This window comes from Sylvia atricapilla, chromosome 3, assembly GCF_009819655.1.
Source record: "Sylvia atricapilla isolate bSylAtr1 chromosome 3, bSylAtr1.pri, whole genome shotgun sequence".
In the NCBI taxonomy this organism is placed as follows: Eukaryota; Metazoa; Chordata; class Aves; order Passeriformes; family Sylviidae; genus Sylvia; species Sylvia atricapilla.
Window position 1 is genome coordinate 53699177 of NC_089142.1, and position 20164 is coordinate 53719340.

The following is a 20164-nucleotide window of genomic DNA, read 5'->3' on the forward strand; positions in this document are numbered from 1 at the left end:
TGCAGTCTGCCAATGAGGTGAAATAATATCTCATCCATTTTCAATAATAGATCTAATAATAGAATTCTGTGATTCTGTGATCTCTCACTTACATCTTGTAAGCTGGTTTTGATAGCTTTGAGACTGAACAGTATCTAACCCTATGAAGAATTCTGGTTAGATTGGTGAAATCACTTGCAGTAGGAATTTCAGGATGTGCATGACATGTATAATTAAAACCATATAGGATTATTTATAATTATTTTCATGTTAAAGCACCTTCAACATATTTCTTTTCAAGGTTTTAGAGAGGCCTAATTTTGTACTTTTTGGCGATGAATGCTATTTTCCAGTTTGCTTAGAGATACATAATTTTCCAGTTAAAGACTTGAATCTGCAAACATTTAAGCATATGCTTAATTCTACCTAGTGACAAAATCTCATATATACTGACTAACAGGGTAAAAAACATTTATGAGATTTGGTCCTTATTTGTCTTTCAGGAAATCTTTTACACTCCTCCAAATACTTCAAGCAGCCCTTTTATTGAGCAAACTATGCCTGCTAGGCTACAAAGGAAGCCCAAAATAAAAACAGAGATATCTGCACATTTCTCTAAGAAAGAGAGTTTTTTCCATTGAAGTTTTAAATGGAAGAGAGAAGGAAGAAGAAAAGTCATAGCAGCACCGGTTACACTGCCTGACAAACCCATCAACAGGGCAAAATGTGGTGTGAACATGGCCATCAGCAGAGTTAACAAGAGAAATGAGCCTCTTACAGTCAGAGCAAGTAGTAGAGATCTGTAATTGGAATGGTTGTCGTTAGAAATACAAGAATAGACAATTTCTGTGGCTGCAAAAAAGGGCAAAGGGTAAGAAAGTAGCGCCTTGGTTAAGAGACATAAGTTCACTAGGGTTTCAAGAAATGATGGCAGGTTGTCAGTAATAACTTCCTTTGTCTTTTCACCCCAGGTCAAGAAAGCAGTAAGTGCAAATGTTGTTTTCAAGATACAGGCAAAAAAGTGAGTCCAATTTAGCATACACCTAAATTCCCCTGGGTTTTTCATATTTCCCTCAAGTGTGGGAAGAAATATTTGTGAAGTGTAACCAAAAATTATCACCCCTACAGATACCAAGAAGTTCTCAAACTCAATGGAGGTTCTGAATTTTGCCCAGGACCATTGATGCATTTGTGTAAGACAGTAAGTTATCACTACAAAGATGATAACAAGATGAACCAAAGAGCAAAGCTGGCTGAGTTTGGAAACAATTTTGAGAGTTTTGATGAATATACAAGGCAACAGAGTAACAAATGCAATTACAGACCAAGTTTTCTCAGTTACGGGTACATATGGAAAACTGTGTGACAGCAAGTTCCCACTAACAACCAGATACAAAATACATGTCATGATCAGTTCCACTACTTGGGTCACATTGACAACTATGCCACCTAGACTGGGAGACAGCTTTTTGCAGCAGGCATTTGCAATATCTTCGTACGTGTCTCTCACTCTTATCTGTTGCCCATCTTCATTTTCTTCATACAAGCAAGCAATTAGAATTTTGCCCGTGTAACAGCATGATGCTGCAGCCAAGACAATAAGAAGTAGACCACTGTATCCACTGTGGAGGAGAGCATATGGCAATCCTAGGACAAATATTCCCTGAAGAGGAAAAAGAGAGAAAAGATAGTGCAAAATCCTTCTGACAAAATGTTTATGAGAAGTTGCACCCCCAAACCTGTCCTCCACTGAAAATTACTTTCACCTACCTGCATGGTGTAAGTACTGCTCCATTCTGCTAAGTAAGTAACAACCATGAGAAATGTGTTTATTTATGATAAATGAAATTACCAGCAAAAGTAACTGCTTCTATCAGCACACATGTAACGATAAGCTGGGAAAATGAGAATGTGACTGAATGATAGAGTCAGCATTCTAGTTAATATTTAATGCTGATGTGATTAGAAGCACATTTTAGAAGGTTCATAGTTAGTTATTCAGTCAACATGCATATTAATGAAACAGGTTCAGTATCAGTAAAATTAAGCATTATCTGTACAAGTTTTACTCCAATTAAAAATAGCAGTGTAGATAGATTCAGTAATGTCAATTCTCTTAATTCTAAAAATTTTTAGCAGACCTCTGTAGAGAAAATGGCATTAGAGTGCATCAGACTATGCTTGTGCTTCCTCTGCAGCTTCTGTCCACCTCATGCGGCCTTTGATCTTGCTATGTCCACTGATAAAGTAATTTTTGTGACTGCTGAGATTCTAGACTGTGCAAACTTATTTAGGTGTTTAAAAATACATGCAAAACATTTTTTCACTAAGCAGTTTTTGAAAACACTGTTTTACATGTTTTATCTAGTAAAATAAAGAAGGAATTTTACTTTCACAGAACATTGTGAACACTTCTTTGTGTTTTTCCTTCTTTCTTCTCTGTATTAAGGGACAAATTACTGTGCTGTGTGGTTTCATTTCCATCAGCACAAAACCAACAAAACTCTTGAAGAGTAGTTATTAATAAAAACATCCAATTTAAGAAAGATGCTTTTATGACATTTCTCTTTTTATGTTACAAACCTGAAATTAGGAATTGCACATGAGTCAGACTGGTCAGGCATTTTTATTCATGACAACTGAAGAAAGGTAAGGAGGAAACAAAACACAGTTATGCAGAAATACAAGTAGTTCTGCAGAAATTTTTACTGCAGTGTTTCTTACTGCACCCATGACATGATGAAATCTGAGTATTTTTGCTCATGGTTTTTTATTCTGGCCTCACAGAAGTCCATTTGGACCACATCCCTAGATTCTATTTCTGGCCAAACCTGAGTAACCCTATCTTCTCTGCAAAACCTATTGAACGCCCAACAGAAACCCCTCCCCACAGAAGGGGTGACCTACCCTTCTCTCACTTCCTGAGTGGGTAGTGCTGTTCACCTTCAGGAGCCAAAGCGGAAGAGGTGAGCTTAATGGTATAAATCTTAATCTTAGCCTTTATCATCCACAACTGTGATCACGAGGCCATGTGGGGAAGCAGAGTTTCAACATGTTTCTGCCTTTGATGTTTTCCATCAACTCCCTCAGGTTTTATGCCTGTCAGACAGATTCAGTGAAGACAGTCTAGGAGCCCATCTCTGATGGAGCTCATCAAGGAGGAAGGTGCCTGTCTCAGCTTTGAAGGCCTTATACCTAGAATCTCACTTCTAAGTAATTCAAGTACTCCCAACCAAGCCTGATTCCTAAGGAGGACTCTGAAGACAGGCATTTTTTAAAGCACTAAATTATCATTGATATATAAAAAGTATTCTTCTCCTCTAGCTACAAAATTGCCTATTTTTTTTGATTGTGGAGTGAGCATCAACCATGAAAGAAAGAGGTCCTTAAAGTAGAGCGGTGCTTTTTTCTCTAAGCCAATGAGGAAAACAGACTACCTATTATATGAAAGAGCAGCATTGCCTAATTCACCAGGCTTCACTCTTGGTATATTCAGCTTTCAATTGAATTAGAGCTGGAAGAATTAAATATGTGCACTAATATATTTCCATTAGAAAGGTCTATGCCTTTATGTGTTGAAACAGAAGTACCTCAGCTATTATTACTGAAGTAATAATAAAGTCGTTTACGAGATACATTTTTTGGTTGTTTTCCATGACTTCATTTACAGCATTGGTTTTTTTCAAGCCACGGACGTCGTTTCATTTCGGAGCTGGCATGTTCAACTACACAGTTTGTGGTACTTAGTCACCCAAATCTCTCCACTCAGTGTCTCCATTCTAACACAGGTCTCATCACCCAATTACCTTGCAGTGTAATTAGCACTTCTTTTGTACAGGAACTTTACATAACTGTTCAAAACTCTATCATTTTTGCCATCAAGCAGTCCATTTTCTTGAAAAGATTAGATATTTGGCTGCATCCAGGCTGCAGGTAGAACATATGTAACAGTAGCTCTTGATATGATGCCATTTTTAATCACAGCTTTTACTGACTGGAAATTTAGATAGCTGCCTAAAGAACTGAATTTGGTTTCTTTCCTATGAAAACCATCTTTGGAGAACATTTACATAGCAGACTGAGTTTAAAAGCATCACAAATAAGCCAAGTCTAAGAAAAAATTCAAGAAAATGAAGCCACAGAGTCATCTTCCATATTAACATAAGAACAATGATGTTATCTCAGCTTCTTTTAGTTTCTACCCAAGCTTATCTCATTTGTTCCACACTCACAGTGTTATTATTTTGCTGTCTAATCTGCAACTGGGCATTCAAACAGTATCTGTTGACCTTAAGGGTCACTGTATAATTAAGCTGCAGGTAAGTGTCAACACAGGCCTTACCCACCTTCTTCCCTGCTGAATTCAGTCTGTTAAGGACAACCAGCCCCAGCCTAAACCAAAGCAGAAGACTTTGAGAAATGTTATCACGGCTGCTTACAGTCCTCCCCACAGGTGCCTGCTTTTCCATGCTTAATTGTTAGTTTAATCAGAGCATAACATAATTCTGACCTCTAACATCCCCTTGCTGTTGTTCATACTAAATAATTTAATTTAGTTCCTAACACAGACCGCAGCATAATAGAGGCAGGGTTTTTTGGGTTGATTCTTTTTTTTTCATTTTGTTAGTTCAGACCTTATTAAACAAAAAATTATTTTTGCCTATATATGTATGTATATATATATATAAATTATGTATCAGTGGTTGTCCATCCCAAAGTTTAGAGTTTAGAATTTTTAAATTGAACACTTCTACAGAAACTCTAAGTTTTTCTTTCAGCTAATGTCTTTGACAACTATTTTTCCAGAGTTTGTAAACTTAAGCTCTCAATTACTAATGAAAACAAACATTGTAGACACAACTGGTTCTGCAGCTTTTTGGATATAGAGCATGGTTAGTAAAAAGAAATAAGAGAACACTTGAACATGCCAATTCAGTAATTATATCTGCAGTGAAAGACAGTGTTTTTTCTACCTTTATAGAAAATTCTTTTCCTATTTAAAATAAAAAATAGTAATAAAAAAATTCTACAAAAGAACAAAAAATGTTATTGATGCTCGCAAGAACTGGAAGAAAAAAATGTAACTTTTCTAGCCTCCAAAACGCATTTTGTATCTGCTCTCCTGTTCTTACCTTTCCAAAGCAATACTTTTGTTAGGGCAATCTCCTGAACATTATCAAGTTTAAATAGTTTAGCTAAAAAAGAGATATCTTTAATAAATTATTTTACTGTCAATGTAATATAATAGGTACAGGCATCAGTCTGTGTTCTCTGGCCTGCAACTGTTCAGCAACTTTGGAGCAGTGTGGCTCTAAAGTGACTTTTACATGGAAAATTCCTCCTCCATAAAGAAATCCTTTCATGGATGTTGATGAAGGTGCCTTTTGTGCCCCTTTCATGAGAAATGAGTGCAGAGAGAATGCAGATAAAGTATGGCAATATTTCGCTGATTCCTTTCTAGTGGAAAAGAGACTCAGGTAATTCTTGTGCCATTAGTCATTGTACATTTTGTCCAGCCTAGCCCCAGAATGTACATTCATTGAATCTACTGATCTTATGTTCTCATGTCCAAATTATGGCACAGACTGCCTTAGCTGTGAGGCATCAGATAAAAATGAGCAGCAAAAGGAACTGTTCCCTAAATTGCCTCATAACTCTCAGTTTCACCATTCCATCTGAGAAGTGTTCTAGTCTGAGTGGTTTAATTTGCAACTGTTCTAGAGCAAAGTCAAATGTGTTAGCTCTAAATATCATCTTTTAAGGTGATCTGTTTATGGAATAAAATATCACAGGGGAAAAGCACTCACACATCTGAGGAGAGAGGAGATGGAGTTTTTGAAACAATCCTCTGCTGTGGAGAATCTTGACTGGTTGTGTTATTTACCATCACTCCATCCACCCTGGGTGGGAAGGGAGCCCAAACTTGCCCAGAAGCCTGCATCTTCCCTTGTGTCCCACAGGTTTCAAAAACTTGGATATTTTCTCCCTAGACTGAGGATGGAAGTGCACTGTTCTTTGTCAATCAGTGTATCTGGGTGGAGGTCCTTTTCAAACATCGAGCAGACTTTAGCTGTAGGCAGCTGGGCCAGTGTGGGAGAAAGGACTGAGAGCTCAGCTGGTGACCAGTCTTTGAAGAAAAAGCAAGGAGAAGAAAAAGGGCATGAAAGAAATGGTCAGAATCAGCTAGCAGCTCTTTGCCTTGTCAGAACACCCCCAAGCAGAAGCATCCAGGCATAACAAGGTGTCACCAGGAATCACAAATCCACTTAAAATTGGTTTTGCAAAAATTCAAGGAGAACAGGAATTCCAAATTACAACTGCACATGAAAACACTTTCCTGATGCTTTGACTACAATATTTGAACTACATGTGTGTGTTTCCCACACAAGGAAGACCGGCTGCTCATTTAAAAATACCTGACATCTGGACCAGTGCTGAATGAAAAAAATGGGCTTTCTCCTATTATTACAGCAGGATGATACTATGTTATATTGTACTTCTTTACCTCAGGGCAAGTGCCTCCTCAAGAAATAAAATGTGTTTAAAAAAAATGAAAAGTGAGCATGGACAGGCACTCAGACAAAAATATCCAAATTCCTTAATAATCAGTTTTGAAGTTTTTAGATTCAAGTAAAATATTCTGTTTCATAGGTTGTTTTAACCTGAAATACGGCATTTTGCAAAACAAAACAAATTGAAAAGTAATTAAAAAGTAAAGAAGATCCAATCATGGTCAGAGTTGAGGCATGCCAAAAGACAATGAAATTAAATGGAGGAAAAAGCAATGATTTAAAAAAAAAAAAAAAAAAAAAAGGATAGAGAAAATAATTTCATTTTAAGACTTAATCATATGGAAAAATAAATTAAGAAATGAAGAAGAATTTACCTGAAAATTATTCCTTAGGACAGTTTACCTACGTGCAGAACACATGCTCATATGCCAGACTGCCAAATTAGTTCTGATTGCCTTTCTCACCATCTGGTGAGAAAGATGCTCCACTGGAATGGTTCATTTGAGTCTGCCTCTTTTCCTCAACTCTGCATCTGATTCCATGCAGGAACAAGGGTTAGACATAGAAACTATACCAGAAAGTGTCCTACCTGAATCTTCTTGGAAAAGAAAGAAGATAAAAATCAAGATTCCTGCTTCTCCACAAAATATTTAATTATGTTGTTTAACATTTGCTGCTAATTGAAAGAAATAATTTTCCCAAACAGATGGAAGCCTTGGTTGCTATAGTATTTTTACAGAGAAGGAACTTTATTAGTAACAAATTTAAAAACAGAGCAAAATCCTTAATCTCATGCCATGATAAGAAAGTTACTTACTTGTTGACTTTCAAGGTCTTCCTCCTTCCTCAGTCATCACCATGATCATCAGTGATTTTGCATCTTCTTACAAACCACTGCTGACTACATTGAATAATACTGGGCCAGATGCTGATTATTCCACCAGGTAACCTCCTAAAGACTACTAGAAACTCATTCCTTTGACAATACATACACATTGACAGTTACTTTTTCGGAACCTGTCACTTAGGCAGTTGTTAATCCATTTAAGAGGTACTCTGTGGTTGCACTAATTTTTAAATCAGCATGTTGTGTATTAATGTGTCAAAATTCCTTTTAAAAGTGTAAATATATTATTTATCTTTCACTGCCTAAATTACAATGTCATAAAAGAATTATTTGAAGTGTGTTTAATAAGGACTGTAAGAACTCTTTCTCCAGAAACATAATGATTGACACTAATTATATTTCTAGCTTTTTATTCTCTAACAATTAAAACCTGTAGTAACAATTACATTCTTTTTATCAGCATTGTTGCCAGGTTTCACTAGTCAGGATTTCTACAGTTTTGAAAATATTGGGATGATATCTACAATCTCCTGAAAATTCCACATGTAGCAGCAATTAAATAAGAATATTACCTGGTCAGATGTGTCTTTTGTTATGTCTCCCAAGTGAAAACTTACTGGGCATTCTGTCCTCAAAATTCTATTGAGATACATTTTAACATCCATTTTAAATGTGGTTATCTCACAGTTAATTGTTTAAGTCTAAGCTTGGAAAAATTAGGTTCATCAATTTAAAATTCACACCTATTTTAATATAGGTAATTAGGAGAGCTAGATGGATTTCCTTTCAGAGATGTCCATGCCGAGAATGAAGTGTGCACACACAGTGTAGATACTCTGAGACTTCAATGTCTTATGTAAAATAGCATAATGCCCATCCTGAAAAATTACAAAATTCCACACTCTTTTCCTATGCTATGAGCATGTCCTCCTGGTTGTCTCCAGGAACTACTTATGAACAGCTGCATTTATTTTTCAGAATTAAGAAGTCTTAGAACCTCCATCTACTGATGTAGGAAATGAGCATTGGAAATATCAGTGAGAGATCTCAGAGAAGATGAAGGTGATCTTACGTTAGAAAATTTCTAAGTTAATTCTTCTCACCCTTACATCCACCTATTCTGGTGTCTGTGTCTCAGTGACTTGGCCAGGATCATTTGTGTGCACCAAGGGGGACAAGGAACGCCATCAGTCCAGTTCTCATTATATCTCTGGTGTTCATCTTGGATAGTGATGACAGACAGATCTTTTGGTATACATTTGCCTTCTATACTCTTCTGGAACAGATGCAGTTTTAGATATTTTGCCGCATTATTTTCTCTCATCCCTTATAAGTATTAGGCAAAATTCCTGACTTTTAACAGAAATGGTTTTGTCTTTTATGCATGTTTTATAAATACTGTGTTCTACTTGGTTCTCTTAACACTTATCCATAGGAGAGTTTTTCTACCTCTCCTTTTAAATGAAATCAATTATATGCTGCTCCCTAGTAGTTAATGTATACCTTCCCTTTTAGCTTTGTTCTGCTCTTATTGCTGGTACTTTCAGACAAGCATACACAGTCACATAGATAGACATACACTTCCATTATATGCTTAATTTTTGCCATGATTACTATCTTTGTTTCAAATTTTTACACTAAACCTAGCGTCTTTTTTTCCTAATTCCTAAAAATTGCTTTCTTATTGTTTTAATTACTAGGAGATACATTATTTCCTCTCTTTGTTACTGTTCATAACATATAATTATTACTCCCACCTTTTATTTCTCCCTTTTGCTATTCATATATATTTTAAAAATTTTAATTGTTACATCCACTTCACTCCTGAAGTAGGATGGTATACTATTGGTATACTATTTCTTAATTATGATGTGTGGCTTCTGGACATCTCATAAATTCTTGTTAAACAACTTTAAAGTTTGTTTCCCAATGGGCTGTCTGTATTTATTCTTCCTAATCAATTATCTCTCATAATTTTCTCCAGGTTTGAAAAATTCACTTTTGCAGTACCAAGTAGATATATTACTGTCCTCTGATTTCCCATAATTAATGTAATTAGATCCTCCAATTTGTTCCTCTTCATCCAATTTAATGAGACCCAAAAGAGAATTATCTTATGCTAGGTTCAATACCTTTTGTGTTAGATAATTATCATCTATAATCCTTAGAAACTTCAATGATGTTTTACTACATAATGCATACAATGTCTACCACAGGTCTTTAAAACTGAAGTCACCAAGAACAGTACAATTTTTCTTTCCAGACAATAGCTCTAATACAGATAATCATCTCTCTAACATAGAGTGCCACCCTCATTTCTTTTGCCTGTTCTTTTTAGGTAAACACGCTTTATGTAATTATTTTTAAATTCTAGCTGCATAGATCATCCCGTTTGCAATATCATTTGCAATATCAGTTATATCCTATTACTTCTCAGCAGTAAGAACTTCCATTTCCTTGACTGGCTACCCAAACTCTTGGCACTGCTCTACAGATGTCAGGAAAAGAATTCATCTGCTTTCCCTCTTGCTTCACAGTTTGTGCACAGCTCAGCTGAGCTTGAATTCAAAAATACTATAAGCCATTCTGTGGAAAACTTCAAATATTGTCTATGGCCTGTCTGACCTTAACAGCAGATCAATCTCCTCTAATGTCAGAGAAAAATCTTCCTTTAACTTCAGGGATGGTTGAATTAGACCTCAGAAATCTTGTTTTTCCTGATTTTTCTTATTCTTTCTCTCTGCCAGTGCCAGCCTGTTTCAGCTGCAGAGAGGACAGTGACTGAGGTGTTTATTCTGTGATTAATGCCTTCAATTGCCTTATATACTGACAGAAACTTTAGAAGTGCTTACCTGTCAATTTTTCAGGTACCGTAAGTAGATGATCAGGCAAATATAGACTGCTCAGAAGATACTGTGATAAGGTAAGCAGGTAAAGAGGCTGCATGGTCTACACAGCAAAATGCAGGCGTCCATCTGACTGACAGAAGCCACTGATTTTTTTCTTTTTTTAGTGGACATATTAGTCTAAAGAATCTCCTAAAGATAAGTAAATGGAGGAAAGAAAATGTCTGGGAAAATAAGGGGAAAAAATTGCTGCTATTAAATGTGACAGCTGCTCCCATAGGCTTTGCTATTGGTTTAAATATTTGTTCCAAAACCAGAGTATGCTTGATGCTTAATTCCTCATGGTTTGATGGAAAACGTTAGTTTGCATAAATCCAGAGCTCTCTGCAAGAATGAATTGAATCACACAAAGAAAATCTCCCAAGTAAATTACTTTTCAAGAAAACATTATTTTGCTTGGTCCCAAAGGAGAAAGAAGGCTTTCATAAATAGAATGAGGGTTCTTATTACGTGTTATGTATCAAAGAGGAAATAGAGACAAAAAAAGTAAGGTAGTTAAAACTAAAACAAACATTATTCTGAAAGTCAATTGTGGTGAGCAGCACTGACTTCCCGGCTGTTTACTCATTTCTGTCATTATTGACCAGTATTTCACCTGGAGGCAGGTAAGTGACCCAAGCATCCAGTACAGCAACATTCAAGTGAGTTCCATGAACGTATGGCCAAAAGAGCTTGAGGGGAAGCAGAGCAGGGCTTTGGGAGACTATAAGCAAAGCAAAGCAGTGGGGAGTCACATAACTTTATTTGAGTTTTCACTGGCATAACAAAAGGAAGAATTAAAGTGCATAGAAAGTTCAAACCCAGGCAGTGAGAAAGCATTTGGCTCATTAGGAGTTTTCTTGAATGCTGCCTGGATGGGACAAGCCACAGTTCTCATCACTTTTAACAAGCAATGCTGAGAAGGAAATGGAAAAAAACAACACCATACTACAGAGAACTTTGCATTGGAGAAAAAAAAAAACCTTATTCACCTCTGAGGGCTGAAAAGGAAGCTAAGTTACATCTACTAGAAGCTGAGTTATATGTTCTGAACCGGCATAGGATTTGCTGTGAATAAAAGGTGACTGAATCCTCCCATGGCTGATATTACCCTGTTTGTTCTTCAGCATAGACCTAACTACCATTTTTAGATGGATTCTTACTCAAGGTATAATGACTTCTGGAGCTCAGTATATAAAGGAGAAATTTGTCTTAGAGCCCAGCCTCGGTGGAATATAGTTAATAGTCTGGACGAAAGACCGAAATAGTGGTATAAGATTACCTTGGGTCTCCGGGAATCAGTAAAATGATACAGAGTATCATACTGTATTCCTCTGGATTATGTGAGAAAAAAATGCTGGTTTACCATTAGGCTGGGTCAACAAATAGTCAACAAATTTCTACTGCTTTTCCTCTCTTAACCTCACTTCCACTTCAGTGGCAACCCTGAAGGCTTCTACCTATAGGATAAAAGAAACAGTAACTGATTTTACTGCCTGATAGTTCATCATGCACAGATACAGATGAAGTAGAGGATGCAAATGAACCCACATAATGGGGATGTCTCTGTCCTACAGTAATTCGTAATGTTTAACAAAGCAGAATAATTCCCCTAATTTCAAGTAGATTACACAAGCATTCTCAAACATGCATAATTAATAACAAAGAATAAAAATAAAGGTCAGGAAAGAAATATGAGAGGGTTTTATGTCATGCTGTGAGTAATCATCATAAAAGCAAAGTTAGGTAAAATCTCGTTTAAATAAAAAGGAAAAAAAAATAATATGGTTATCAATTGTGAAACCAAGCATATGACATATAAAATACACATTTAAAACATCTTTTTAAGGTCTCTAGATGTAAAATACTTGAAGTATCAGTACTTGCAGAGGTATTTCTCATTCTGTTGTACAGACTTTGATAGAGATCCTTGACCTCTACTGATCCATGAAGAAAAGGACTGGAGTTACAAAATAACTGATATTCCTTTTCTGTGTTTTCTGTTTTGTTTGATTTTTTGTCTTCTTCCTTTTATTTTCTTTTTTTTTTTTTTTTTTTTTCTTTCTTTTTTTTTTTTTTCCTTAGTCTGCAGTTGCACAGGAAAGATAGCAGCTGAGGATACAAACTAGGCACCTTGAATATTTTTCACCCTTGATGAGGACCTCAGGTTTATTCTTAACTTTTACACACAAAAGCTGTCTGTATGGAATGAACTAAAAGCATTTCTTTCATTATTAAAACAAAGCTAGCTAAGCATGTGCTGTAAAAGTTTGCTTATAAAAAAAGAGTTTTGTTTTTTTTTTTACTTAACCTGAGTCATTCTGATAGTGCACAGGAAACTTCTCAGCTCTTTTGAATCTCTCCTTTTTTATATTTTGGTGCTGAGGTCTGTAATGGTTTTATATTTGATAAATTGATTTCAAAGTTGCATTTAGTTTCTGTTTTTTTCTCCTAAATAATCTTAATTTCTTACATTCAAATTTTTAGCAAAATCAAAATTTATTCACAAGGTGTAATTAATGAATTTTAGGTGAAAACTCAGTGGCCATAATTGAAGCTACTAAAGTGACTACTTTAGTAGACTTTCCTGTCTTTGGTACCCAAGGAAATTACCACTTCTTAGCAACTATGAATTGGGTTTATCTCACCCAGCCTCTGTCTAAAACACATGTTCAGTGCATGAGTCCACGCAGTAGCAGAAGAGACACATGTGACAAATCTGCCTTGCTGTCTTACTAGGAACAGGATTCCTAACTTTTCCTTCCTAAACGTAGCAAAAAGTTAAGCTAATTACAGAATCACAGATTATCTGAGTTGGAAGGAAGCTGGTAACTCCAGAAAAGACAGGTAGAAATAAGGATCACCAGGTGTTTACTTGTTCCCACAGTGTAGGGCACTTGTTTTAGGTTTGGGAATCTCTATCACGGATGCCTATGTCACTCTGTCATCTGTAGAGTCAGGTGAATTGGTGGGGCATCCTAGAAGAGCAAAGGAAGAACAATAAGATGAATAATTTGGTAACATGACTGCACCAGGGGAGGCAAGAAGACGGCAAAAAACTGCCATTAGGTAAAGTGCAGAACATTAAAACATAAGGCTGTGAACTATATGAGGTAGAAACAAGGGGTAGTAGAATATGGTGGGCAAGAGGTTGTGAGGAAAAATAACTGGATATGAAAAATACCTAACTAAGCATAAGACAGGAATAAGGAGAAAGCCAGAGGGAAGGTATGCATTATGCAGCTTTCTGATTAGAAAAGGAAACTTTAGGGGGTGGAACGGCAGCTCCTCACATTTTAGGAGATAGTAAAGAGTCTCTGAGATCTCATCCAAGAAGCAGAGGGAAGCCTATAGTTTTGTACGGGTATTTTATTTTCAGCCTGAGATGACAACAACAAAAAATATAAAAGGACGAGCTCTGTCTCTCTGTCTGAGAGTAGGTGGTTTTCCAGCCAAAGTGAAAGAAATCAGCAGGCAAGAAAAGGCAAGGAGTGGAGAATTCATTTTAAACTCCAGGTTCCAATTAAATCCTGGAAGATTTTCAAGACCCTCAAGGTGGCTGAGGAGATGTCATCTGGAGTTACAGAAATCATGCAGACAATGAGACAAGAGAATGGGTTCAAAATGTAGTGAGATAGAATAAACTTCAGTGCCAACTTCTAGAGTGACAGTAAAATGAGAGCAATAGCATGTTTTGTAACAGGAAAAAAATAGATAACTTATTATAAACAAAAGAAACAAAAACAAAATATACTGAGCCTATATTGCATATAATTCTTATTCTCAATCCACATTTTTTCAATATTCAGTAGAACTACTCACAATTTCTGAAATATACAGAATTAGTATGAAATAATTTGATTAGAAGGGTTCTAAAGCTGAAAAGAAGAAGTTCTCTGCTTACCAGTGAGGAACTAGCCTGAATCAAATATGATTCTGGAAGGGAAAACAGCACCAAAACCCATCATGAATTGAAATATCTATGTAAAGTGAAGAAAAAGGCCTGAAATTGCCATTGCTACAGATAATATAAAACAACAAAAAATGTTTGTTGTAGAGACTACAAAATATGATCTATTGGTGCTATTATTTGTGTCAATTCAAAAAATGGACTGAGAGAAACTGAAATGGATAGCAGTCTGTGTGTATGAGCTGAAATGAATGTTTCCTCGCTTTGACTCACATGTTTACATTTTCAAGAAGTAAATATTAAATTTCATTTTTTTGTTAGCTATTTAGTAACACAGCATTGTACATATGGCAAAACTAGTGCCACTGGCCAAGAACACAGAGAAACATTGCCTTCTAAGAAACATGGTGTATGTGGGGAGAAGACGCAGAAGACATACAAATAGAAGACAATTTGTTTTATTAAGCTTTGGGGGTAAATGTTTTATACAGCTTACTGTGGTAAAACTAGGTTCCAATATATCATATTCAGTACTGTGTATAATCTATGTTTTGGGCTTTTTATTTTCTCAAATAGCTCCATTTGCTCATTCAGACAGAGCTTGCACCATTTCAGTGAATCCACTGCTGTCAGGAATTATACACACTGAAGTAAACTGTAGGTTAATCATCTATGGATTGTGTGGAAGAAGATTTATCATGTGGAAAGTCTGCTAGAGAAACATCACTATTTCTGATTCTACCAGCACATTATAATAATTCAGATGTCCTTTATTTTCAGCATTAAATTCTCATATGCACTTACAAGCGTAGAGCTTGTCAACTTTTATTCTTTGATGAACCCTATGGCTCACTCTTTTACTTCATTAAAAATATGAGTTTCCTGCTGCAAATTTGCTAATGGAAATGAAGGAAGTTTAGAAAAAATGGGAAAGGAATATCATATGACAAAATATTTTACTTTCTGCTGCCTGTCACCCTGTTCTTGCCGTCTTGGGAGGAATACTATCCTGGGAGGAGTTATATGACTCAATATGGTTTATTTAAGCAAATTTCTTGAGGTTGCATACACCATTAGTTTAAGAATAGAAGCAGAAAGAACATTTTTAAGAAGAATGTTTTCCAGTATTGATAGCTGGTCAATGGCATATGCTATAAAGAGGAACAAGTATACAAATTATCTCAGCCACAGAAAGCTGGTAAGTAATTATAACAGGTAATTTAGGTTTTGTTTTGAAAGTTAACTGTCAAATGTAACATCACAACAATGAACTAGCCAAACAAACCAGATACAGAAATTCAAAGCTGCCTAATAACAGCATATTTAAATACCATGTGACCTGCCATGAATTAAAAGAAGAGAAGGAGAAATTGCACCATCTGTTTTAATTCCGCTTGTTAAAAATGCTCACAGGGATTGATGACACTGAAAAGTATGGTAGATTAATTTGCTTTCAGTATAGTGGCAAAGTACATCAGCTATTCCCTTCACCTGAGGGAGCCAGAGATCCTTGTTCTGCAACAAGTCGTGGCACATTGGGTTCTCCCATGGAATAAAGGGATCCTTGCTTTCATGCAGCTGACAGTTACTCAATCCTTTGTTTCTGGTAACATTTATTGTTGCAAAGAGTATAATTTTCATAATGCCACTATACATTTATCTTTGATATCATATTTCTGTCATTTTCTTTCTTGGCCATCTGGATTTTTAAGATGGAATACCCATTTTTATGGCTGAATATTCTAAAGGTACTCTTATCACATTCTTCTGCTGATTTATCTTGTGCTCAGTTGCTACAATGAGTCTCAATAGCTAGGAGAATCAATTCCTCATAGAGAAAAGAGAAGAAAATGAATCAAATGTCAAGCTGATTTATCACAGGCTACATTTAAACAATCATTATTTTGCAAAGAGTTTCTGTAAAATAGGGAACATTTTGAGACTCACTTTTAAAATAGTTTTTTCATTGTTGGAGCACCTACAACTCCTTGAATGTAATCCCATTGTGTAAATCAATGTGCAAACAAAGCATAAAGAGATGGTCTCTTCTCCAAAGTATTTAAAATACAGGGGTATGATAACAAGAAACAAATTGTCCTAGAGTGACTTCATGATGCTTGTATCCCCAGTTGTCTGTTCTGTTTATGCAGGATATTAGGTTCTACACCTTTAAGACTGGTTCCAAGATCGAAGGGGGGAGAAGCAGCGTGGGGTTTGTTTGCAGAAACCGCCCTCACTCCTCTGCATTCCCACACACAGACTGTGTTGTCTGCAGCACGGACAGCAGGAGAGAGATCTCCTTTGCTTTTAGTTAGGCGTTTTTTAGCTAACTGAGGCAGAGAAGTTCCCCGGACTGTGGTTTTTCTTTTTCTTGGAACTGCTCAGCCTGCTCTGGCCTGAAAGCCCAGGAGAGCACCAGGAGCTCACACCTGTGGCCCACCAGGGCTGGGATGTGGCATTTTCCAGCACAGGAGGGACTGATAAGGGACTGAGTGAGCCGAGCTACACCCCACAACAAGGACTTTCTGAATTTGCCATCTCTTCAGAACAGCAAGAGGTTCCACTGTTTAATATTATTAATTTTTAATGCTTGTGAATACTTTGCTTGTTGAATAGATTTTTCCAATTTTCTCCAAAGAAATCTTTTCCTGAACTACTTATGGGAGGGCCCGCTTGAATCTGCTTTCTAGAGGGACCCCTTTGGAAGTTTCCTCCCAAATTTGCCCTAAACCAGCACACAAATACAGGCAGAGAGGGAAGTTAAGGAAACCTTGATGCAATACCAGATACTGTGAGTCAAGAGGGCAAATAGTGGTTTCAGTGTAGCTTATAACTGTGCAATTTTCATCAAAAGGGCATTTCTAAGAGTATCAGAGGAATATCTTCATGTAAGTTCAGATGAATGCTTGTTTAAATATTTACCAAATTGAAAATGGTAATTATAACTGGAAGAAGAGAGATCAAAGTCAATAGATACAGGAAAAAAGGGTAGATTACTATAGAAAAGATGAGCAGCTCATATTTGGTTTGATGGTTGAAGAGTTTCTTGCAAGAGCTGGCAGTCTCATGAGTTAATGGGACTGCATCGGCTTTCCAGGTGGGTATGCACGGAGTGAGCTTTGAAAGGTGAGGGTGTTACTGTGACCCAGATGGGGAATTATAAGTGTTCAGATCAGTTTTAGCCTTGTGGATTGGTAAATCAGACTATGTCCTAGTGTGGTTTTACAGTAAAAACAAGCAGGACATAGACGTAGTCTGGGTGTGAGGATGTAGAAAGAGGCCTGAAAGAAGATGCCAGATGATAGGCCTGCATGGTAGCAAGGACAAGGACTTACACAGGCCGTGCAGAAATTCTGATGTGGGTAGACACTGGATAGACTGCAAGGAGCTCTGTTCAGCTGCTTGACTGCTGGAAAGACAGACCAGTATTTTATGTATGTAGCAGTGGGATGTAAATAAGATGTGAATTTGAACTGGACCAGGAAAACACACTCTGCTTCAGTCCCACACTCCCACAGGTGGGGAAGGACATGGTGTCTATCAGCTGTGTCTGTAAAGCCCCAGGCACCTGAGCCTGGTGCAAGCAATGACCTCAGGGAGGGAGGGATGAGGCAGACATTCAGAAGAGACTGCTGGCACTAGCTGTGTGCCCCATTAGAGGCATTAGAGCACAGAGAAGAAGCTGGTCATGACCCCATGTATCAGTTCATGTAAGACTTTTCCTTGCAAAAAATTGTTTCAATGAAAAGTAAGAAAAAAGGGTGTAGTGTGTGTGTGTGATTCTAAGTTATCTGTGCACCAATGCAAAGCTTTTTTTTTTAGCATTAACACCACCAGAGCAGGCCATCTCCAAGGTGCTCTGAAGGTTTCCTAATGATGAAATGAAAACAAAAGAGTCCTGGGAGCAGTAGGCACAATGTTCAGGTTTCTGAAGTACTTACACGTACCATTTATTTCATATATGTTATGGGAGAAATGGAAATGAACACACCCTTTTTGCAAATACATGTAAATGCGTATGTAAATAATACTCTGTCACTTGGCAGACTGTCTATTGAACTCTAGCAACACCACTCATAGCAGCTGGCCTTTGATTAGTGGCAGGATTTAAAGCTCTTGGATGGAGAAGTACTTAAGCTGAGTGAGATATAAAATACTTCACACACTGGCAGACTCCTCCAGTGCATCCATGCAAGGAATTCTGTCAATGTTGGAGGCAGAACCATAAACTGCATCTTGAAGGTACTGGAGCAAGGTGTTGGATCCAAGGATGGGTCCTTCTGGCTCCTTTTCATCTCAGGATTTTCTGTTATTCTGTGACTTTATGTCCTCACTAGGGACATCTGTTGGCAAGCTGATTTGGCAGCATGCTAAAACAACTTGCAAATTCCAATTAATGGAAAAGTTCGTGTTATTCCTTGTTGGAAAGTACCACTATAAGGAGAAGAGTTGAGCTGGTCTCTCCCAGTTTATTTGCCACACTACTGTATGCTTACTTGCTAGTTCTTTTGCCTTTTTACAGGCACACAATTTCTATTAACAACGGCTTCATGTAGGAGGACTCACATCTATAAAATAAGTGTTCTAAAAGATTAATAGTAACAGATTTTCCAGATAAAACTATTTTCAAATTTATATGACAACTGAACAGTCACAAGAAGTCTTCACCTACAAGAAGCAGCCACCTGCAAATTCTCCAGTACTCTCTTTACAAGACTAAGACAAACATCAATCCCAGGATAAGTATACTATGCATTGAAGTGAGTTAGTTGTGGTTAGGAGCAAACTGAAGATAATTTGATGGCTTTGAAATTTAGATGCTGAAATATACAGATTTCAGAAGTACAAAGCAAGAAGAGTTTCTTCTAAAGTTGTTGGAAATGATAGATAATTGACGTTGGTAAAAATCAGGTGTCAAATAATACTTTCTTGAAATGTAAGGTTATAATTTCAGGTTCAGAACAGAATTATTCATTATTCATTTCTTTAGGTCTAGCAGTGCTTCTGGCTACTGTTATCAAAATAATGAAACTTTAGACAGGTATGTCTGTAAAACTCAGGTAAAAATCAGTTAAAGATATAAATGCATTAGTAATGAATAAATACTTTTAAATATATCTATTTTACACTCAGTGGGATCAAGATATTCAGATTTAAGGCTGAGGTTGCACATTCAATTCCATGGGGTTTTTTGAGTACTATACTTACGTTTCCCTCTCATCTCATATGAGATAAAAGTTGCATATGCTAATTAGCTTAAAATAGATCAACATAATAAACTATACAAAAAAGTATATCAGTCATAGCCAAAATACTGAGACTATTAGAATCATTTATGAAGAGACACAGAGAGACACATCCTGTAACTGTCTTGTGACTCATCTGTAAAGAAATGCAATTTTGAACACACGGTGAGGATAAGCATGATCTGAGAATTGCTTTATCTTCTAAAGATATTTTAACATGTCATTTTAACACCTAGAGTTTCAATACTTTGTTCTGTTGCTTGTGTAACCAATGTAGTTTTTTCTGAGCTTCAAGAGCTAGTATGGTACTTTCTGAACCGGCAGTCTGTATGTTGGGACTATCTGCATGTCCAAGGAATAATATTGTGGACTAGTTATGTTATATCACAGTTTCTGCTTGATGGAAAATCTGATATGGAGGGACTTAGGAAAACTGATCTGACACTCCTAACATTTCCATAATAGATACAGTAGACTGCACTGATGTAAACCCAGTCAACACTCCCTCCCTCACACCTAATCATGGCCCAAATAATGTGACAAATGACATAAAAGTCAAAACTGAAAAAACAGCAACTTATGTCCCCTGAGAATTATCCAAATATTTATTACTGGAACAATTTTTGATGAGCCACCTCTCTATGTTTAGGAATTCTGTTTTCATAACATTTTTTGTGTTTGCAGCTGACCAAGGAAAAAAGCAGACTGATGAAGTGCATTGTCTAATGAGATTTATGGGAATGGCAGTTAGTTAACTCAAAACCAGTCTGCTGCGCTTGTGCTTA

The 20164-nt window shown here is 36.7% G+C and overlaps 1 protein-coding gene across 1 annotated transcript in view; it reads right to left on the reverse strand.

Moving 5' to 3' along the window:
* Positions 1-490: 490 nt before the first annotated feature.
* Positions 491-20164, reverse strand: part of LOC136358540 (vesicular inhibitory amino acid transporter-like) — a 54183-nt gene continuing 34509 nt past the window's right edge. The window contains exon 3 of the mRNA XM_066314416.1: positions 491-1642. Coding sequence (XP_066170513.1) covers positions 491-1642 — 1152 coding nt within the window. The remainder of the gene's footprint in view (positions 1643-20164) is intronic.